This window comes from Sturnira hondurensis, unplaced genomic scaffold (assembly GCF_014824575.4).
Source record: "Sturnira hondurensis isolate 20B ecotype Veracruz unplaced genomic scaffold, ASM1482457v3 Scaffold0020489, whole genome shotgun sequence".
Classification (NCBI taxonomy): Eukaryota; Metazoa; Chordata; class Mammalia; order Chiroptera; family Phyllostomidae; genus Sturnira; species Sturnira hondurensis.
In genome coordinates, this window is record NW_028093120.1 from 5,470,733 (window position 1) to 5,494,851 (window position 24,119).

At 34.2% G+C, this 24,119-nt stretch overlaps 1 protein-coding gene across 1 annotated transcript in view; it reads left to right on the forward strand.

Annotated features, from left to right (window-relative positions):
• The window catches only part of LOC118975716 (contactin-5), a 252,885-nt gene extending 239,430 nt beyond the window's left edge, over positions 1–13,455 (forward strand). Inside the window, exons 10-13 of the mRNA XM_037029796.1 lie at positions 361–547; positions 979–1,091; positions 6,576–6,744; positions 10,853–13,455. Of these exons, the coding sequence (XP_036885691.1) occupies positions 361–547; positions 979–1,091; positions 6,576–6,744; positions 10,853–10,956 (573 nt within the window). The 3' untranslated portion in view covers positions 10,957–13,455. The remainder of the gene's footprint in view (positions 1–360; positions 548–978; positions 1,092–6,575; positions 6,745–10,852) is intronic.
• The last annotated feature ends 10,664 nt before the right edge of the window (positions 13,456–24,119 follow it).

The following is a 24,119-nucleotide window of genomic DNA, read 5'->3' on the forward strand; positions in this document are numbered from 1 at the left end:
TGTAAAAAAAAAAAGTTCCATGGCTTTAAATGGTAAATGGTTCTGACGGCCTATGAGAAAAGAGCACTAGAATCCTTCAAATCATTAAAATCATTTCTTTGAATGGTTCTTCCTTCATGTTCTTCATGCTACCAAACTGAAGTAGCACCTTCTGTTGCTTTGCTCACTATTGCTCAGCATAGATGCAATTGTGCAGTGACTAAGACTGTGATTTTGGCCTCCTTAGTAGGACCTCTTAACTGAATGCTACAGGCGTCATTTCCCACAGATGGGTGTGAGAAACGTTTTTTAAAAGTTCAAATGATCACAAGCACAGGGGAAATTTTAAAATTAATCTGTCACGTGATAATTTGTTGACAGGTTAGTTATCGAAAAGACATGGAACAAGAAGATGCAGCAGAAACAGTCAAAACTAGGGGAAATGAGTCATCTGTCATCCTGACAGGATTGGAAGGAAATACTTTATATCACTTCACAGTGAGGGCTTACAATGGAGCTGGATACGGGCCACCTAGCAGTGAAGTGAGTGCAACCACCAAGAAATCCCGTAAGTGACCTGGGCTTTTTGTTTGTTTCAGACTAAAGGGAAACATCTTTCATCTTTTAACATTTCTGCAAGCCATGTGAGGTACATAATAAGCAGAGTTGAAGGGGAGTTTTGATTCATAGTCATGCTTCATTGCTTAGATCTGAATTCCAAAACTAGCTCAGAAAATTCTGCATTCACGGGAGATAAAGGTTATCTTCCTGTGAAACAAGGCTAAGCGATTTTGACATGAAAGGGAGATAAAAGGAGCCAGGTTTAAAAGCTCAAGAGAGGGACTATTAAAATGACACTCCCGGAGCAAAACCTTCCGCAGCTGAAAGGAAGCCTATGGTGTCCGCCAACTATTAAACACACAAGACTAAAAGGCAAGGATTTAAGTGAGAAGATGTATTTGAAACCCCTTGTCAGTTCTTTACCTTTTTGTTTTGCAGCCCCGAGTCAAGCACCGAGCAACCTCAGGTGGGAGCAGGAAGGCTCTCAGCTTTCTCTGGGCTGGGAACCTGTCAGACCGTTAGCCAACGAATCTGAAGTCATGGGCTACAAGGTCAGTGTTTCTTCACTCTCTTGGGTAGACACTCATCTTGAAATCTGTTATTGTGAAGATGTACAATCAATAAGGCATAAAAGGACTCATCATTAACCTACCAGTTTTTTCTCCATCGTTTTCCATTTGTATCCCTAGAAAGGGTGCTTCTGCATTAAGGAAGCCATGGCGATCAGAAGCAGTTTCGGCTGCACAAGGCTTAGGAAAGGAATGGGTAGGAAAAGCAGCAACGATTCCAGTAGAGGGCCCCCTAGAGCAGTGTCAGAACCAGCAGAGCATGGGCAGAGGGTCCCAACATTCTCTCCCTGCAGACACTTTGTGCTGGTAGAGGGCAAAGACTGGATGACTTAATCTGATATAAAGATTTTCTATTAGCAAGGAAACAGAGAAGAAAAAAATGCTAAAGCCAGCACAGTGCATGGAAAAGAGTTCATGGAGAGAGGCAGAAAGCTCTAAAATGGGTATAACATTTCACATAGCGTCATCCTACTTTGTGTCAACGAGAGATCTGGAAATATGAAAACGTCTAGACAGTTTGCTCCTGGAAAAAACTTTGTCTCTGATTTTAAAATATATGTGAGCTATGTGTCAAATTGGCTGAATTTCAAATTCTAGCCCATACATCAGATTCTATTTATTGTCTTAAAGTCCAGACAGAACCATTAGTTGAATATTATTTGTAGCAGAATTTAAACATATTTCAATGGTAATGTTTAGACTGAAAAACATCAGTTAGCTGACTTTTCAACTACCAGAGATGGTAATATTTTGTATGTAAAGTGAGAAAATCCTAAAGCTTAAAAACAAGAAGTTAAAAGTAAAATATATTTTTAAGGTGAGTACAATAATATTGAGTAAGATTATTCTGAGACACAGACTGTAATCGGCATGGATTGCAGCCACCCTCACCTTCAAACACACACACTCAAATCTATCATAATCCTCAGGGATATTGAATTTGACCTTTTGCAGGAGGGCAGGTAAGCCATTTTCTGAACTGTTTTCTTAGTCCCTTTTTTTCTACACCATTCCCCCTGTCCTCACAACTTGTCCCCCAAAGCAAATATACCCTTCAATGATTAGGGATAGCAGAGGGCCAATAAGAGCGATAGACCATCCACAAACGAATCTAACATCATTAGATTTACAGCAAGCAATCTCCCAAACTAGAGTGGCACATAGAATAAAGGAAGAGCTAGATGAGAGCACATGTTACCGGGAAGACCCTTTCGGGTTTAGGCACCTCTCAGCTGCAAAGAGAAACACCATATGACCTGCAGAATACGTGAGGTTTAACATAGGTGTCCCAGGTGAAATGACCCTACTCTTTGCTCACAGCTGACACTTCATCTCTGCCATTGCTCTTCCTTTTTATATGTGACTGTCTCTCCAATCAGTACATGTATGAGTGAAGGCAAGGACCCTGTCTTACTCACCTTTTTTGTCCCCAAGTACTTCTAGAATGGAGCAATAAATGAATTAATTTTTGTCCCAGCTAGAGGTATCCATCAACACAAACAGATGTTTTTGTTTGGTTACTCAACTTAGATATCGGATAGGGCTTTCCAGACTCTTGAGATACATGTACACTTGGATTCATACTGCATGCACCCCATGCCCTGTGGAGTTCTGAAGCCCATGGATGTTTTTCTCCAGCTCCTCCAGGGAGCTTAAAGTCTATGGCCATTCCAGTCTCATTGAGTTCCTGAATCTCAGAGCTTCCCTTTATCTTATATTTACTCAGCCTCTTTCCTGTGATTCCCACAAATGAAAAAGCCTCACATATAATGGCTGATACTATCCTCTCTCTATTTAACTATGCTTGAAGTTGTTCATAATAAAACAATTAAGACAGAAGTGGGGCACATTATGTCAAATATATATCAGACTTTACGGAAATTTGGAGGAGGGAGTGTAAACTGAAAGACACATAACAGAGGTAAACATCTGAAAATTGCCCATAAGAAAATTTTGTTCTTTTTTATTTTTTAACTATAGTCACTATGCTGTACATTATTTCTCCAGGACTTATTCAAGATCCTGTTCTTTTTGTTAAGTATAGTTGGTATAGAATATTATTATATTAGGTTCAGGTATGCAATACAATGATTTCATATTTTCATACCTTACACTGTGATTACCGCACCAAGTCTATAAACCAGCTGCTACCGTGCAAACTTATCACAATATCATTAACTACATTCACCATCACGTCTTTCACCCCCTCTCCACCCCTCCCCTCCGGCAACCATCACTTTGATCTCTGCTTCTGTGAGTCTTGTTTTTCTTTGTTTGGTGGTTTGTTTTCTTTTCTTTTCTTTTTTTTTAGATTTCACATATAAGTGAAAATATATGGTATTTGTCTTTGTCTGACTTATTTCACTTAATATAATACCTTCTAAGGTTATACATTTTGTTGCAAATGCCAAGATTTGATACAGGCACGGTGGAAAACAATATGGAGATTTATCAAAAACTAAAAATAGAGGTACCACGGCCTAGTAATTCCACTTCTGAGGATTTATCTGAAGAAAATGAAAACACTTCATTTGAAAAGATATATGCAGCCCTATGTCCATTGTAGGAAAATTTACAAAAGCCAAGATATAGATGCAACCTAGGTGTCCTTCAATACATGAGAGGATAAACAAGATCCTGTTCTTAAAAGTGCTTTTCAGCCACCCAATAGCCAATGGCTTCTCCCTGGTACTTGTAGTTCCAACTTCCCTTCACCCAGATTCTATTCATCTTGCTGACTTCTTATCACACTCCCATTGCCAATGGGGTTTCAGAATCCTCACCCTCTATAATGAAGAGTAATTGTCTCTATTGACTATTCCCTAAATGCTCGGTTGGTGAATAGGCCTTAATAAGATCCATCCTTTTTAGGGGCACTTATGAGTAGAACTAGCAAACATTCATTTTGTTATATTCTGAAGCACACTCACCCCATTATTCTGTTACCATCTGACATAGATTAGCTGTTTCCAAATTATGCCTTTGAGAATAGCACTTCTGTATTAATGTTTTGCTTGGAAAAGCTCTTTGGATAATACACTGCTTTTAGTTTTTTAGGCAAAATTTGAGAATAGTCTTGACAATACACTGGACAATTTCCTTTATGCTTAAAGATAGCTATAATCACAACTGCCAATCTATAAACACAGAGATTTTCAAAGTATTCCTTGACCTCCTTACTGTCAATAACTACTTCTAGCACATCTTGGTAATTCCTTAACCTGCTTATATTCTTCATTCTCATTCTTTTCTGAATCAGGATTTTAAAAATGAGCCAAGATTCTCTGAAGCACCTAAGACTAACCATGAACTTAATGTATCTTTTCATTCAGTATACATACTTACTGACTCATAGCACTACATCCCCTCGAAGTATTGATAAAAGGCACATATAATCTCAAACTCTTTTTGCTGCCATTCATTGATATTTCTTCTTCTTTTACCTTTTCTTCCTAAATTCCATCTCATCCATGAATTTCTCTTCAACTCTGGGTTTTACAGCAAAATTAGATTTGCATTACCGGCTGCATTTTTCTCTGTCATAAGAATTGTAATTTATTGAACCATAATAACAATGTCTGCTAAAATAGTCACTCCCCTGTCATTCCTCACCAATTTACATACTTTCACATTGCCATATATTTTCTTTCTAATTACCTCATGTGGATGGTCAGAATTCTAATTCATTACACGGCAGCAGTCAAAATGAGGAGCATAAATTCTGATGCAAGTCATTTTTAAGCAAAAAGAACCTGCCATAGGCATCTTTCAAAAGTGTTTCTGATTCCCCAAATCCTGATTAACTACCCACTCTGTGTATTGCTTTGCCACCGAATGTTTCCCACTGCAGTAAATATGACACTTCCTTGCATTGAGACCTGTCTCCACTGTGCATTGGACTACAGGTGCCACAAGAGCAGAAACCACGTGGTCTTGTTCCATTATTGCACGTGTTATACTTTTATACAGAAATTACTTCTCTGAAGTAAATTTAAATCCATGAACAATAAAGGAAGTGAAATGAAGGGGGCATGCATTCCCAGACTATAGAAGGAAAGATCAAATACAGTTATAGTTCAATATATAAAAATACCAGTAATACTTTTATAAAAGTGTTTTTCTTGTATATGTTAGTGCAAGCTAAAAACACATTTTTGTAAGACATGAAAGTATTATAATTTTTTGTCTAGTTTCCAAAGCCAGTTCATATTTTATGAAGGAAATGTGAAATGCTGATCACTGACAATTGTCAATAAGGAAGCAGAAGTAGCTTCCTCTTATCACATTTACTGTGCACTAGGTCCTGGGTGAGGTATTTTACATGCATCCTCTCATTTTATTCTCCTCACAAGCCATAAAATAAGTGTTATAGTAGAGACACTGGAGGTTTAGAAATGTTAGTCACTTGCCCACATTTGCCCAAACAGGAACGTGTAGGAAATTGTTTTTGTTTTGCAGATTTGTTTTGAACCCAGATCCATATGATGCAAAGCCACTGCTCTTTCCATTACAAAGCAATCATGTCATTATAGCAACAATTACGAAAAAGCACACAGATGATGAAACTGAATAAAAGTACAGTTTAATATATCTTAAGTGTTACTTGATTATTAGACAAAAAAATCTTTATTGGAGGTAAATGAGTAGAAACAATTCAATATAGTGAAATAGCTCTGAGCTTACCATCAGAATACTAACCTAATATAATGTCTAGCCTAACTAGCCACATGAGCTTGTATAAAACACATAACCTCTATGACCATAATATGTTGATATGTAAACAGGATAATTCTGTATCCTAATTTGTTGCTCTGAAACCCTGCCATGAGTACATATTCAATCCCACCACCATGGATAGGTATCCCAAAAGGCTTAACGTTGCTACCCAATGTATACAAAATTCCAGTTCACCAAAAAGCAAGCAAATGTAAAAGTAAAAATAATGAAACATTTAATTTCTCCGCCATTTTCTACAGTTAAGAGTATATGATTTATATATGTATCATTTTCTATTTCTTTCAAATGGTTTAAAGATTCTAGCTTTGACTACTCCCCCAAGATACTGTTTATTTCAACAACCAGGAATAAAAGACTGCCAGTGTCTGCCCCCTTGCCACACACCTCTCCAGCCTCATTTTTCACGTCTTTCCATAAGTCTTCTCTCCATGCCATACCCCAATGGTATGGTTTCTTATTGCTTAGATGTATATTTTAATCTTCTCTTACCTCTTCCTGTGGAAGCTCAGGCATCACCTCCTCTGAAAAGCTCCTAGACTGAATGAAACTCTTCCTTCTGTGCCTTCAGAGCACCTCCTATATATTCCTAGTTGCAGCATTAGATTTTCCTGTGTATCTGTCTAAGCTATAAGCTCTTAAACTTAGCTCCGAGTGTGACATAGAGAGTTAATAAACATTAGAAATCCTCAATTAAATATCAAATACACAAAACTCTGTTATTCTTTCTAGGTTTTTTATAGGCAAGAGGGCCACAGCAACGATCAAATTATTGAAACCCAGAAACCTCAAGCAGTAGTACCACTCCCTGATGCTGGAGTCTATATTATTGAAGTTCGAGCGTACAGTGAAGGAGGGGATGGAACGGCTAGTTCCCAAATCAGAGTACCATCATATTCAGGTAAGTTTTGACATGGTGGGCTTAATTTGATGACCACCAAAAATGTCAATATGGTATAAACCTCATCAAAATTAATATGATGGTTTGCGTGGTTCAGAGATTTTGAAGGGTCTCTCTTACACTTTAATTTCTGTATCATCCTCTGATTAACACACACCATGCAGTTTGCCCCAAACTGCAGAATTTCCATAAAGCCAGAAAAGAGATTACATTTCCACTTAATGTTATTAGTAGTGAAACTCCCTTGCTTTTCCTGGTCCTAAGCAGTACATTGCCATTTGGGCTTTGAAATACTGCTTTAAAACTGGTATTTCTCTAGTTCGACATGCCTATTTCTCTGTTGTCTTGACTGACTTCACTGGTAGGTAATGGAGAGTGAGGGACTGGAAAGTTCAAAAAGAATGCTTTTAAAGTTAAAATTTGATCATGTTTATTGACTCAGAATAAGTTACAAATTTTAGTGAACATAAGTTTTGTTGTTTCTGTTTTTTAATCCAATTTTGACAAATAACATTGTGTAAGTTTAAAGTGTATAGTGTGTTGATTTGATGCATTTGTATTTTGCAAAATAATTACCACCATGACTCTAGTTAACACCTTCGTCAAATCATATAACTGCCATTTCTTTTTTGTAGTGAGAATATTTAAAATCTACTCTGTTAGCAACTTCCAAGTATATAGTACAGTGTTATTAACCAAAATCACCATGCTATACATTAGATTCACAGAAATTATTCAAAAAGTATAGTTGTTAGCAATATTAATAATTTCTAGCTTTTACTAAGCCTCTATTATATGTCAGTATGGTGATAATTACATTACAAACATTATCTTATTTAATCTTAGTAACAATCAAATGAGGTAGAAGGCATTACATACTCACATTTTACAGTAAATTTTAAGTATCTTGCCTAAATCACACTCTGACTAAGTGGAAGAAGCAGGATTTGAACCCAGGAATGCTTGTCTCCAAGGCCACATGTCTTCACCACTACCATTATTACACCAGCAATGGAAAACTGGTTAAAAGAAGGGAAAATGATGCAAATTGGAATTAATGTAACCATTCCTTGGAGGTAGTCAAAATAAGAAGCAACAGATTTAATTAAATATGTAAATGTCTATCTAAGAAAGTTTTCATCAATTTTCATTAAAGCCTTGTAAAAAATGTTTCATAAACATTTCCATAACGAGTAGTTATAAGTACTGTTTGTTGAGCAATCATTCCCTAGTGTATTTGTCAACCTAAAGAGAAGGATCAAGTGATTTCCTATAGGTCTCTGCATGTGTCTCTATTACATTCAAAATACTTCTTTACTTGGATTAAGACCAAAAGTACTAGATAGAAATTTTTTGATGCCACAAAGATAGAACATAAATATAGGAAAGAAAATAATAAGATACACTGAAACTTTGAAGAAAAGTTATTGACATAATCCTTGATAAGTAAATTCTTGCATAAAAATACAAATGAGATAAAGGACATTATTGAGATAATTAATAAAATTTGAATAATATCTATAGATTAAATAATAGATTAAATAATATTATGACCACATTAATTTTCTATTTTAAAAAATTATACTGTACCTTATAAGAAAATATTTTTAGAAACTATGCACCAAAGTATTTAGGGGTAAAGGTACATTATACCTGCAATTTACTCTCAACTGGTTCAGGAAAAAAAGTATGTATTTATGGAGAGAATAATAAAGCAAAATAATAAAATGTAAACACTTAAAGAGTCAGACTAAATTGTTTGTTCTATTCTTATAACTTTTTGGTATATCTAAAAATTATTTCAAAAGGGAATATTAAAAGTAAACCAACATAAGATTCAGGAGATCTGACTTTTCAGAAATTCAGATAAAAAGACAAGAATTTAAATGTGTTGTGGCCACATGAAAAGTTAATGTACTTTATAATTCATTTATAAAAGCATAGTTTTGAGAGCAAGAAAGGTAGTAATGTAGGGACATTGATTAGTTCCCAATTGATCTGGTTAAATGTGAATGTTTTATCTTGAAGAGCACTTTCAAAGACTAAAGATTTTTTTGAAAAGTGAAATAGATAACAACTCTCTTTGCTTCATAATCTCAAATTCATAATAACAACAATACAAAGAGCCCTTATACTTACGTTCTTGGTATTACACTAGGTATTTTTCATATATTATTTTATGCTTACAGCAATCTCATGAGTTACTAGCTTATTATTCTCTGACCCTCCAAAGTTCCTCCCATACACAATCAAATTCTAAAGTATCATCTGAATTATGCCAACCCCAATTTGGAAGTTTTACAAAGACCTTGATTTACAAAATTACAAAATTTACAAAGACCTTGATTCTCCTATTTATATTTTAATTAACTCAAAACTTCTATTTCCTGAAAAACCAAAAGGGTCAACTTTTATGTTTTAGTTAAAATACTTTGTTCAGTGCAACCATTCCCTGGGTTTCCAAAAAGTAAAAACATATTATTATGTATCTTAGACCATAAAACATGAGAGTAGTCATTGGGTTCAGCCTTAATTTTCAAAAACTAAAAGCCTAAGAAGCTGAATGACTTGCTCAAGTGAAATATCTACTTTTACAGCTGGGACTAGAACTTAGTTCAGTGTTATTGTTGCTTTTTGTTTTGTTTATTTTGTGATATCAATCTAAAATAATGTTTTTGTTTTGTGGATTTTATGTGGAATTTGAGATATAGACTCTATTTAGCATTCCACAAGTAGGATGATTTTACAAAATGCCGTTAGTTGATTTAACAAGGACACAGCCACTCCCAAATAAATAGAATGTGTTCACAGTTTTTATTGAGTACTCATGTACCAGTCTAGCAAGGTTTTGTCACCATGCCTTTCTGCACAAGTCACAAAATATGTAACATTCTCCCAGTATGTTGATTCATAGGTTTTAGTAGTGCCTTATCTATGAAAATGTTCAAAGCAAAGATTTATTGTTTTTACATATGTGTGGCCTACCAAACAAATTATTCTTCAGTTCTTAAACAAACATTTGACTCTGTTTCTATCATTAAAATCACACCTAGCATCCTTTAATACTTAATCTAGCCAGAAAGTATACCTTGGCAGAAGAATAATTCCAAAATTGCATGCTAGATTTTATTACTAATCTATTATTAAGGTTTTAACCAAGGCAACACTTTAACCAGTGTTTTAAGAGAGACAATATAAAAGGGTGTCTGATTCCACTAATCCCTAGCTCAGTGACTTTAAGCTAGTTTTACAGTCTTTCTAAGCCCAATTCCCTCATCTGCAACAGGGGGATAAATAATAGTACTTATTGCATAGCAATGTGGTGAGGATCAAAAGAGTTACTAAGTATAAAGGGCTCACTTAGCACACTGCATGCCATGGGAGCATTAAGCATTCATTAATACAAATGAGGATGAAGACGCTTCAGAAGGCTTCTGGCTTAAAAAACCATCCCTAAAGTTAGATCTAAGGGTAGTACTTAGTTTGTGATTATGTAGAGATATTGAAACCACTTCAAACTAATCGATCCAGATCAGTCAGTTTAATCAAACACCTTATACTTTAACTGCATACAATGTTTTGGTCTCAAGAAGGAAGGACTTCTTTAAGTCAAAGAGATGAAAGCTCTCCTTTGCCAACTTTGGTATGAGAGAGAATCCAGAATTTGAGCCTATTCAACTAAACCTTCAACTCAAAGACCTTTAAATAAATTGAATGACATGATATTATAGCTAAATTGAAAAATTGGCTAAAGTAATTAAACTATAAATTCTTATTGTCATCAACCTTTATAAATTATGTTTGCTCCATGCTCTCAACGAGGCACTATGGAAATCCCTTTATTATTCACACTTGCAGTGTGGGATGTTTTCCATCAGTGAGTCATTGGTGGGACTTACACTGCGTTGCCTGGTCAGATGTGTTTGCTGGATGTGACACAAAACATTTGGGAACCCCAGACAATGTCTTGTTTCATAAATACCAGAAATACTCTCATCAGAAACAGGGCCAACACACACTTACCTTCCACACCTAAAAATAGCTCTTTCCTAGCTCAAGTAAAACCAAAATAATTTGCTCCACTTACTGCTTTCTCCTTTCTTCACAGGTGGAAAAATCACTAGTGCTCAGTCAACACTCCACTCTCTCTCCACATCTTCATCATCAGTAACGTTGCTCTTGGCTTTGATGATTCCCTCAACCTCTTGGTGAAAACTGCAGACTTAATTTGCTTTTCTTTGCTTTACCTTGATAATAGCAGTGAGTAGTGTAGTGTAAGTGGAGATCCAGGACTCTGAGATCAGCTTTAATAACTTGGGATGACACGTGGTGCACTTATAGGAGGTTGGGGGGAATGTTACTCTTTCAGCAGGTTTTTCTTTGGTCTTTGTCAATGGAGAGGACAGTTCTTGGTCCAATAAAAATATGCAGATTGTTTGTAATGATTATTTTTAAGCAAGTGTAATTTCTGTCAAATGTATTCTTCACTTTTTTATATGTTGGAATTTTATTTTATAACTAATGACCCTAAGTGTGTGCCATCCATTTGTTAAGTGAATGGTTTCTAGCAGATCTGTTTCAAACACAAATGCAAAACTGAGAATAAAATGTTCGGTTGAGACTCCAAATCTATCCTTTTTCATTTCCCCTTTGACCGATGTTTCAATGGACAAAACGGCACGAGATATGAAAAAATGCTTCACTTATGAGGTCCATTGTAGGATAAGTACATAAAAGTATTCTTAAAAAATATTGTATGATTGCATAGTGAAATAGCAAAATTTGTCAATATGCTATTCTATATGCATCCTTAGAGCAGGTTATTAGGGTAGGGAATAAGCCATTTATATTAGTGCAAGATAAATAGAAAGTGAGTCCAAATGAATCTAAATGATGTTGTTTTTCCATCAAGTACTATGTTATCTAGTTGCAAATATAGTAAATGTTTATTTTTAATAATAAAATATAGTTTAAAGTCACAAAAATATGATTATTAGAACTGCAGACACTGGCTTGCTACAAAGGGTGCTAACTTGCAGATGAAATGAATACAGACACAACTTCCCATTTCCCCACCTACTGCCAAAATACAGGTTGAATTAGGTCCCAGGTTTTCTTCTAATTGCAAATAATTTAAAGGACAATGAAAAATTGTACAAATAATTGTGTATATATATATATACAGTCTGCAAATGAAAATGATTCAAGTACAACAAATAAATTTTCATTTTTTAAAACAGTTCCATGTGCACATACCACTTATAAAATCTTACCAACTGTTAAAATAAAAAGAATCGCTAGGATAAACTGATTTTTAATTAAACTGTGGAAACATGGCCTCAGTACAAGGTGAGCTCCATTTGCTATTTTGAAGAGTCAGCCTGGACCTAATTGATCCTAGGTGGTTGTTAGAAAATGGGGTTAAAGGCTTCCACTTGGTGATGTCTCACAGAAGTTCTGCCCGATGTGAGAACTTGCCAGAATTCACATCACACCCAAGAAGATGCCTGAGGGATAGTAATCACAGAGTCATAGCCCAAATAACTGCCTGGGTGTTAACAGGTGATGTTAATATGAGAATAAAAAACAACTTCTCTTATAAAATCTAAAGCTGTTAATTCAACCTCCATCTTTAACAGGAAGCAAAATGAAGCATATTGAGCGCACACTGGTGGCTCTAGAGGTTAATTCCAGTAGAATTCAGAGGAGAGACTGGAGTTTCTGTTCTGAATATCCTGAAAGATTGGTTTCAGAACCACAGCATAACTATTTATGCTGGTTATGCCTTCTCTTTTGGATGAATTATGTCCAAGACATCCCTAACCAAATAAGAAGTGATTTAAGAGACCATGTTAGTTAGCAGATTGTTATAGTAAACTGAAGATCGTGAATCCTGAAGTCAATGAAGGGTGGTGACTAAGTGGCCTTCCTTGAGCACCTTCTCTGTGGTGGGAGAGGCTGGCTTCGCAGATAGAGGTATGCTAACTATTCGGCAGGCAGACTGTGAGCTTTTTCAATGTAGTACAGCTTGTGGGAGCAAAATGTGCATCAGAAAAAAATGCAGCAAGAATATCAAAGAATGGGCAATAATTTTTACTTCATATTTAATTGATTAAACCATTTTCTTCACTTTCCATGGTGTTTTATATACAACTTAGTGGAACTCTTATAAAACAAAGCCCCCACACACATAATGTCAGTACATGGCAAATTCAAATTAACCAGTATTTTCAACTAGCTGATGGATGGTACATATCTGACCAAATATTTGAATATAAAATGTCTGATGTTGTATTCTTACAGGAATCAAAGATACAGGATGTTTCTACTCTACATACACAGAATATGTATTTTGCATCATAAACCTACTTTTAAAAATAGGTTTGAAATGTTTATGTACTTATATATTGCATACTTGTTACTTTGTAGAAAACAAAACAGCATTCCTTAGCAAGGTACATTAGTTTTCAGCTGCAATACTGAGTGAGCTTTTTCTTGAATGGGATCATAATCACACAGTCTTAAATCACTCAAGAGACTGTATTTTTGTATAATGTCAATTGAACTATGAAGACAAAAACACTCTTCACAATTGAAAACTCCATGAAGGTGAAACTTTTACATATTCAAATTAAGGTACTGTGGACCCCATGTCAAACCGTTAAATATATTGTATACAGTCTGTATATATGTACTATATATATAAGGGTATATACCATGTGGAAGGCACAGTCGAATAATAATTCTGTGTACTGTTCTTGTAACATTAGATCTTTTTAATAAATAATTCTCTTTTTATTGACTTTTATCTTCTCTCCTGTCAACTCCATGAATGACTTTATTTATTTCACACACCACATGGTATGCTCATGATTATGGATGTTTTCACACTGAAAATGTCCTTGTCTACAGGTGTCCATGGTGGTTTCAACTTGACAATTGGAAGCTATATCAAACAATAAACTAAGCAAATAAGAATACAAATGGGATATATTCATAAGTAGAGTTATGATTTATTTTTCTCAGTAAGGACACTTTATTACATGATTTTTAAAAAGAGTTTGTTAAGTGTATACTTCGGCTTCTGTTTGAAACAGTATATCTGAATCTATCCTGGGTAGCATTTTCCTAGACAGTCATTCGCTCTTTGGTTCTCCCTTTGCACTGTGTATACATCTCTATTATACCAGCAGTCACATGTCACAGTGATTTGTTTATGAGTGTTTCTCCTCCATTATCTAGTCTGGGAGATCCACCAAAAGAAACTATGTGGTATTTATCTTAGATTTTCTCTCACCAGTGTCCAGCACAACACCTAGCACATATCAAGTTAGTAATTAATTGTATTTAGTTTAAGGTTGGCCTTAAAAATTTCCTTTGGAAAGGACTTCCCAGACCTGAGTCATTATCCCAGTCTCCTGGGAATCCAAATCTCAGTGCTCCAACTCAGCAGGTCAGAGACTAGAAAACCTGTATTTTCAAAATCTTCTGAAATAAAAAATGATGTAACTGATGAAGAGAATTTGGAAATAACTAGTAAAATTTAATATAGACTTATCCTTTGACCTAGCTAGCAATCCTGGGTCTAGGGATCTATTTCTAAGAAGGATTAACAAAAAATGCAATGTTATGTGAATGTACAAGGCATAAAACAGTGAAGATACTCACTTTTGTGTAAGAAGTGGTAAAATTATAGACACATGTAAGTTAATATTCTCTAAAAGAAATAATGGAAGGATAAGCTAAAAGCTAATTAAAACTTGTTTTCTACTGAGGAGGGAGAGAATGGGACATAGAAACAAATGTGAAATCAAGCTCTTTTCACTGTATTTATTTTATAGTTTGACTTTGAGGTGCATAAATGTTTTACATTAATTTAAAAATCAAACAAAAAGGGAAAACAAAGTAACTTACAGAAATAATAAATGGAAATTAAAGAAACTATCAGCCAATGGTTAATAAGCTAAGGTTTTTCTTTATAGAAGAATTATAAATACATAGATAAGTATTTTAAGTCAGTAAGTTGACATTACATCCCTGATGGGGCTTACATACCAGGAACAACACACGCATCTGTCAAATGTGTAAAATCTTAAACTATACTCATTTCTCTTCTTGTAAGTAGCACTAGTAGAATTATTTTTGAACTAGTCAACATGTAAATATCAATGTTAAAAGTATTTAAAAAGTAAATTTTCAGGATAAGAGGTAAGAGATACATATATAAAAATTTTGTTAATATCTGTAATCCTTGATTCAGAAATGTCAGTATAAATTTGTAGTTTAATATTTTTTCTAAATGACCTATGTTTTAACTGCTTTGTTAACTTCAAACATCTAGAACAATGAATAATCTTAAAGGACAAATAATACAAGTAATGCATACATAATGCACAAATATTTTGAATAAATGGTTGATTTAAGGCATTTGGTAGAAGAGGTACAAGATGAGCCTGACTTTATTGTGCCTGTAGAGACTACCATGTAACTGAGATAAAATGAGCTCAATAAGAACAATGGCAGCAATAGATTGAAACACACATAATATCTAAAAATCCATGATTTCACATTAATACTCACACAAATCTTTGATTATCTTTGCTGGATGCGAAATTCATCATTCTGAAAATTGTTATAAAATGCAAAAAAGAAAAGAATTAAATATGCATCCCACCTTCCCTATATGCACTATGTATTAGGATAATCAAATAGTTTATAAAGGATAACTCAACTTTATAAAAGACTCACAGCTAGTTAATGCAAAAGGAATAATAAAATTAAAAATAATACTGTAGGACACTCTTCAGGATGATGATCCAGTTTTTATCATGTCAATAGCATGGGGTTGGGGAAAGGGGGTTGGAGAGGGATACCTCTTTAAATGAAGCTTAAGAAATATAAGAAAAAGCAAACAACTTGTTCGAATTTTGATTCAAATAAATTGTTCATAGAAATAAGGTATGGACTAGATAAAGCATATTTTTTATGTAAAAGTGTAGTTATTTAGTTTCGGGGTGTTTTTTTAGAAAAAGATGTGCAATGAAATTACAGCAAGGGCTTAACTTTAAAACATCACAGAGAAAGAGCAAGGAAGGAAAGAAAGTAAAAAGGAAGAAAGGGGAGAAAAGAAATGACAAGGAAAAAAAGTTAAGGAATATATGTGTACCTAAGAACACAACATCAAACTGCATGAGGCAAAAACTAACAGAACTGTAAGAAGAATGCTATAAGTCCAGCATCATACTTGGAGACTTTAACATCCCTCTATCAGAAATCAACATATCCACCAACCAGAAAATCAGTAAGGGTGTATTTGACTTCAACAACACCATCAATCAACTGAATATTACTGACACTTACAGACCACAACCAGATGCAGAAAAATGTACATTCTTTTGACTCTTATGTGGAACATTTACCTAGCTAGACCACACTCTGGGCCATAAAATACACCTGAACAAACCTGAAAGATTGGAAGTCCTACAGTATTTTTCTCAGACTATAATAAAATTAACTTAAAGGAAAATAGAATGATAAATAGAAAACTAAAAAATACATGGATATTAAATAATGCACTTCTAAATAACTTCCACATGAAAGAAAAATCTCGAGAGAAATTTTTAAATATTTTTAAATAAAGAAAAATGGAAACACACTGGTTAAAAATTGTGGGATACAACAAAAACAATGCTTTAAAATTTATAGCATTGAAAGTACATATTAGAAAAGAAGAAGATCTAAAATCCATATCTAACTTTCTACCTTAGGAAACCAGAAAAAAAACAAGCAAACTAAATTCAAAAGGAGCTGAAGAAAATAAATATTGAAAATTAGAGGGAAAATCTATGATGCTGAAAACAGGAAATCATTACAGAAAGTCAACAAAACCAAAAGCCAGTTCTTTGCAAAGAGCAATAAATAATAAGCCTCTAGTCAAGAAAACTAGGGAAAAAGAGAAAGCACACAATTATTAAGATCAGAAATAAAAGATAGGAGATCATTTTAGGTTCTATAGACCTTTAGAGAATATTAAAGGTAATATGCCCACAAATTTGATAAGCTAGATGAAATGAAAAAGCCATTTTTCAAAACACATACTAGAAGAAATAAAACAATCAGACTAGACCTATGTGTGTTAAAAATATTGAATCAGTACTCAATCTTTCCAAAACAGAAAGCAATAGGCCCAGATGGGTTCACTGCTGAATTCTACCAAGCTTTTAAGGAAGAAATTTTACCAATTATTTATCATCTCTTTCAAAGGACAGAAGTCCAGGGAATACTTCTGAATTCATTCTATGAGGACAGCATTACCCTAATACCAAAACCAGACAAAGATATGACAAGAAAAGAATCCAACAATGTATAAAAAGAGAATCCAAAAATGTATAAAATCCAACAATGTATAAAAAGTAGAATCCAACAGTAGAATGTGTAAAAAAAATTATACCACACAACCAAGTGGGAACTATCCCAAATATGCAAGGCTAGTTAAACACTCAAAGCTCAATTATTGTAATTTATTACATAAACAATAAAAGTCACATAGCTATATCAATAGATACAGAAACAGCATTTCACAAAATTCAACAGCCATTTATTATTAAAAAAAACTATCAGCAAACTAGAATTAAAGAGTAACTTTCTCAATTTAATAAAGAATAACAACAAAAAATCAACAGTGATCATCATACTTACAACTGAGACACTAAAAGCTTTTTCTTAAGATTGAGACTGAGGCTGCTATGTTGCTTCTCACTGTGCTTTTTTACCATTGTATTGGAAGTCCTAGCTAATTCAATAAGACAAGAAAGGAAAGAAAGGTATGCACATTGGAAAGAAAGAAAGGAAATTGTGTTTGTTCACATGGGACAAGATCATCTATGTGGAAAAGTTTAAATTATCAATAAAAAAACAAATAAAGGATTACAGCAAGGTTGCAAGATAAAAGTTTAATGTGCAAAGTAAATTAATATTAAAAACATACCATTTGCATTAGCACATCATAAAATGAAATGTGTATATAATCTATATGAGTAAAACTACAAAACTATGATGAATAATATCAAAAAGCAACTTATAAATGCAGACCTCTTCCATTTTTATGGACAGGCAGACTCAATATTATCAAGATGTCCGTTCATTCCAACTTGATTTATAGATTCAATTCAATCTTAATCAAAATCTCAACAAATTATTTTATACACACTAACAAAAAGAATATAAAGTTTATATGGAGAGGCAAAGGTCAAGAAGAGCCAAACTAATATTGAAGAAAACAGACAAAGTTGGAGGACTGACACTACCTGACCTCAGGAACTACTAAAAAGCTATAATAATTAAACAGTGTGGTACAGAGGTAAGACTAGATGAATAGATCAATGAAACAGAATAGAGAGCCCAGAAATAAGCATATGTAAATATAGTCCTTGACAAAGTAACAAAAACAATATAATAGAACAATAGTGCTATTTTCGAGAAATGCTGCTGGCACAACTAGACATCTGTATCTTTAATTTTCTAAACATAAATTGATTAAATTCTCCAATCAAAATGTACAGAACGCCTGGATGGATAAAACAACAAGACCCAACTATATGTTTCCTTCAAGTGACTCACTTAAATTTTAAAAAAAACATAGGCTCAAACTGAAGGGATTAGAAAAGATATTCCATGCAAGTTGAAAATAAAAGGGAACAGGGTAAGTGTATTATATCAAACAAAATAGACTTTAACTCAAATGCTGTAACAAGAGACAAGGTCTTATATAATAATAAAGAGGTCAATTCATCAAGAGGATATAATAGCCATAAACATATATGTACCCAACATTGGCACACTTAACTACATTAAGCTAGTACTAACAGATCAGAAGAGAGAAATAGACAACAAATATAATAAGAATAGGAAACTTCAATACTCTACTTTCAACAATGACTCCATCACTTTATGATAATATATTATTAATAAGGAAAAACTGGACTTGAACAATACTTGGTCCAAATGGACCCAACTGACATACACAGAATATTCCAACAACAGCAGAATACACATTCCTCTCTAGCACATGTACAATATTATCCAGACTATCACATATTGGGTCAAACAAAAGTCTTAGCCAATTTAAGAAGATTGACATAATATCAAGTACCTTTTCTGACCAAAATGGTGTGAAACTAGAATCAGTAACGGGAGAAAGCTGAAAAAGTCACAAGGTGTGGAAATTAAATAACATACTTTATATAACCAATGTGTCAAAGAAGAAATCCAAAGGGAAATTAAAAAATATCTCGAAACAAACAAAAATGGAATCACCACACATCAAACCTATGTGATGCTGCAAAGCACTTCTAAGTAAGATGTTTGTAGCAAGGAATGCTTACATTAAGAAAAAAGGATTCAAATAAACTACCTAGCATTATACCTCAAAGAACTGAAAAATGAAAACAAACTGAGCTCAAAGTTAGCAGAAGAAAAATAACTAAGAGGAGAGCTGAAATAAATAAAATAGAGACCGGAAAAATAATAGAAAGGATCAATAAAACTAAGAGCTGTTTTTTGTTTTTTTTTTTACAAAACTGACAAAGGCTTGAGTAAACTAAGAAAGAGGAGAGATAATTAAAACAAATGAAATCAGAAATGAATAAGAAGACATCAAAATTGATATAACTGAAATACAAAGGACTATGTACAAGACTATTAGAAATAATTATACACCAAGAAAATTTGTATAACTGAAAATAAATGGATAGACTCTTAGAAATATACAACTTACCAGAGTGAATCATGACAATATAGAAAACCTGAACAGACCAAAGATGAGTAAGGAGACTAAGTCAGTGACAAGAGAACTACCAACAAAGAAATGCCCAGGACCAAATTTACCATTGATAAATTTTACCATACATTTAAATAAGAATTCACATCAATTCTTCTCAAATCTTCTGACAACAGAAAGAAACACTTCCAAATTCCTTTGACAAAGCCAGTATTATCCTGATACCAAAGCCAGAAAAGGATACTAAAGAAAACTACAGGAAAATATCCCTGATGAGTATAGATGCAAAAATTGTCAACAAAATACTAGTCAACCAGATTCAAGAATACATTAAAAGAACCACACACCATGATCAAGTGGGATTTACCCCTGGGATATAAAAATGTTGAATGTAGGCAAAGAAGTAAATGTGATATACCACATTAATAAAGTAAAAGCTAAAGATATATAATCTTCTCAATAGATGCATAAAATACAAAACTTTTGACAATACATAACCTCCTTTCAAGATGAAAACTCTCAACATATTGAGTATAGAAAATATACCTCAACATTTTTTTAAAAGGCCCAATGACAAGCCCACAGCTAAGATCATGCATGCCAGTCAAAAGCTGAAGTGTTTCACCTAAAAAGTGGAACAAGACAAGGTCCCACTCTCATCTCTCTTATTCAACACAGTACTGGAAATCCTAGCCAACAAAATCAGGCAAGGTAATAAAAATTTTAAAAATATATAAATCAAGAATAGTAAAAACAATTTCATTTGGCATGAAAAACAATAAAATAGCAAAAAAATAACCAAAGAGGTGAAAAATTGTACACTGAAAACTAAAAGGCTTTGATAAGAGAAATTAAAGAAGACACACACAAAGAATAAAAATATATTTTATGTTCCTAGATTGAAAGAATTAATATTATTAAAATATAGTATTACCCAACGCCATCTACAGATTCAGTGCAATCTCTATCAAAATTCCAATGGCATTTTCCACTGGAATAGAAAAAGACAATCCTAAAATTCATGCAGAACCACATAAGACCTTAAACAGCTAAAGAAATTTTTTAAATGAACAAAGTCAGGGATATCATATTTCCTGTATGGTAGAGGCATACAAACAAACACATAGATAAATGGAGCAAAATCAAGAGCCTAGAAACAAAGCCTCAAATATATGATCAACTATTTGAAAGGGGATAAAAGACAACTCAGTGGGGAATGGGTAGTTTCTTCAAAAAGTTGTGCCAGGAAAACCAGATCATCACATGCAGAGAAATGAAATTGGACCCCTATCTTACACCACTTACAAAAATTAAATTGAAATTTATCAAAGACTTAAACATAGAGCTGAAACCATAAAATCCCTAGAAAAAGCTTCTGGATGTTGGCTTTTGCAAAAGATAATTATGTTAAGCTGATGGAGGGGTGAACTAACCATATTGAGGTAATCATTTCATGATATATAAGTGTATCAAATCCAGTTTCATTGAACACCTGAAACTGACAGAATGATATATGTCAATTATATCTCGACAAAGCTAGACAAATAATAGTAATAAAGTTAAAATTCTTCATTCTCAGTTGTGGCCTTGTATAAATGAGAAATCTATAATCCATGAAGGTTATCACAGTCTTTCTTTTCCCTTCTCCTAACTTAAGATTTCATTTCCCTTCCCCCACCCATTTTTTACAACCTAAGCTTCTGACTCTACCAGGTTTAAAGAAGTGTGATCAAAAAGGAAAAAATAGGAAAATAATACTTCTAACTTATAACTAAGTTAAGATGACTTCTGCTTTCTGAGCTTAGCAGGTATTAAAGCTGATTCTTCATCTCATTAACACTACCATGGACACATAGTAGTGTCCTCAGAGAACACAATGGGTGTATTTGACTCCAATTTCTGTGTTGTGGGAGATGTACTTTCTTCTGGCTAGTCATTTCCCCTTCAGTCTCGTTATTACTCATGACAATGCTACTGGGCAGAATTTTCTTTTTAATTACTTTATTGTTGTTCAATTACAGTTGTCTACATTTCCACCCATCACCACCCAACCCCAGCCAAACCCATCTCCCTCCCTTGCTTCCCACCCCCACCCCCGTCTTGGTTTTGTAGTGTGTCTTTTATAGTAGTTCATGAAAGCCCTTCCTTCCAGTGCCCCCTCCCCACTCCCTTCTGGCTATTGTTAAATTGTTCTTAATTTCAATGTGTCTGGTTGTATTTTGTTTGCTTTTTCTTTTGTTGATTATGTTTCAGTTAAAGGTGAGATCATATGGTATTTGTCCCTCACTGCCTGGTTTATTTCACTTAGCATAATGCTCTCCAGTTCTATCCATGCTACCTCAAAGGGTAGGAGCTCCTTCTTTCTTTCTGCTGCATAGAATTCCATTGTGTAAATGTACCATAATTTTTTGATCCATTCATTTACTGATGGGTGCCTAGGTTGCTTCCAGCTCTTGGCTATTGTAAATTGTGCTGCTATGAACATTGGGGTGCATAGATTCTTTTGGATTGGTGTTTCATGGCTCTTAGGATATAATCCTAGCAGTGGAATTGCTGGGTCAAAAGACACATCCATTTTTAGTTTTCTGGGGAAATTCCATACTTTTCCCCACAGTGGCTGCACCAGTCTACATTCCTACCAACAATGAACTAAGGTTCCCTTTTTTCCACATCTTCTCCAACACTTGTTTGTTGATTTGTTTATGTTGGCCATTCTGATGGGTGTGAGGTGGTTTCTCACTGTGGTTTTAATTGGCATCTCTCTGATGGCTAGTGATGCTGAGCATCTTTTCATATGACTCTAGGCCCTATGTGTGTCCTCCTTGGAGAAGTGTCTATTCAAGTCTTTTGTCCATTTTTTAATTTTTTTTGTCTTCCTGGGTGGAGTCATGTGAGTTCTTTCTATATTTTGGAGATCAAACCTTTGTCCGAGGTATCATTAGCAGATATGTTTTTCCATATAGTTGGTTCTCTTTTCATTTTGATGCTGTTTTCTTTAGCCATGAAGAAGCTTTTTAATTTGATGAGGTCCCATTTGTTTATTTTTTCCTTTATGTCCCTTGTTGCGGGGGACATATCAGTGAAGATGTTGCTGTGTGCTATGTCTGAGATTTTCCTGCCAATGTTTTCCTCGAGGACTTTTACGGTGTCACAACTTATATTTAAGTCTTCTATCCACCTTGAATTTATCTTTGTGTATGGTGTGAGTTGATGATCAAGTTTCACTTTTTTGCACATAACTGTCCAGCTCTCCCAACACCACTTGTTGAAGAGTCTATTTTTACTTCATTTTATGTTTCTTTCCCCTTTGTCCAATATTAATTGGCCGTAGAGACTTGGGTTTATTTCTGGGCTCTCTTTTCTATTCCATTGGTCTATGTGTCTGTTTTTATGTCTACTGGGCAGGATTTAAAATAGTATTAGGACTGCTCCATCTCCTACATGGCCCATATCTGGTCCACATGAAACACATACATATTCTTTGTCCTGTTGCACTTTGCTTGGATAGAACAAACTTAATGCAATGAACTTGACTCCAGCAGCAGCAACTAGGATGTCCAGCTACAGCTATTTAAATTTCTTGGGTGGGAATAAAATATAAGAAAAGAAAACTCTATTATTTCATTCATTATGTGGACATTTTATATTAAAATCTATAAATAGTCTCATGGAGGTACCCATACCTCATCATTGGAGATGGGACACATGGCCAGGTTCTATTCAGAGCATGCCTCTTCAAAAATCCTCTTTGTGAGTCTTCCTCTTGTCTCAATCAACGTTTTACACTCTTGATGTGGGTAAATATATTTTAGAATGATGTAACTGCATTTGGCTATCAATTTTTAAATACTTAAATGTGTTCTGTCTTCTGACTCCCTTTGTTGTCTATTGCCCTAAAGTCTCAGCCAAACATCCCACTTAACAACCTGTTGTAAAGGGTTTGAGAAAAGGATTAAATAGTTAAAGTTATACTTCCAAGGAATTACTCTAACTGTTCTATAAAGTTTAGGTTGTAGAGGGTGATGGGAAATCTGGAAGCATAGGAAAGGATATGGAAGAAGTAATGGGGGCATAAAGTTGTAAAGAGAAGTTACATGCCAGATATGTATTACACACCAGAACCAGGGATGCTCATGAATTATATGAAAAAATGTGAAGGAAGAAAAAGAAGAATCAAGTATAACTTTTTGACTTTTATCCTCAGCAACTAGGTGAAGAGCATGCCATTTGGTAAAGACTAACCAGGAGATTATTTTAAAGGTAAAGAATTAAAAATTCAATTTTAGACATGCTAAGTTTGAAGTGACTATTAAATATCTAAGATCAGACGAGAGCAAGCACATTCAGGGTGGTATGGCCATAGACTAAAAAATGGGGGGCAGGGGGAGAAATGGGACAACTGTAGTAGCATAATCAATCAAATTTATAAAAATAAAATAAAAAATATCCAAGTAAGAATGTCAAAGGGACTGTTGGGTATAAAAATCTAGTAGTCAAGATATCTAGCCCCAGACATCGGGGCTAGAAATATTTGTTTGTAGATCAACATTTAAGAGATAATTTTAAAACTATAGGACTAATCAAATTACCTTGGGAT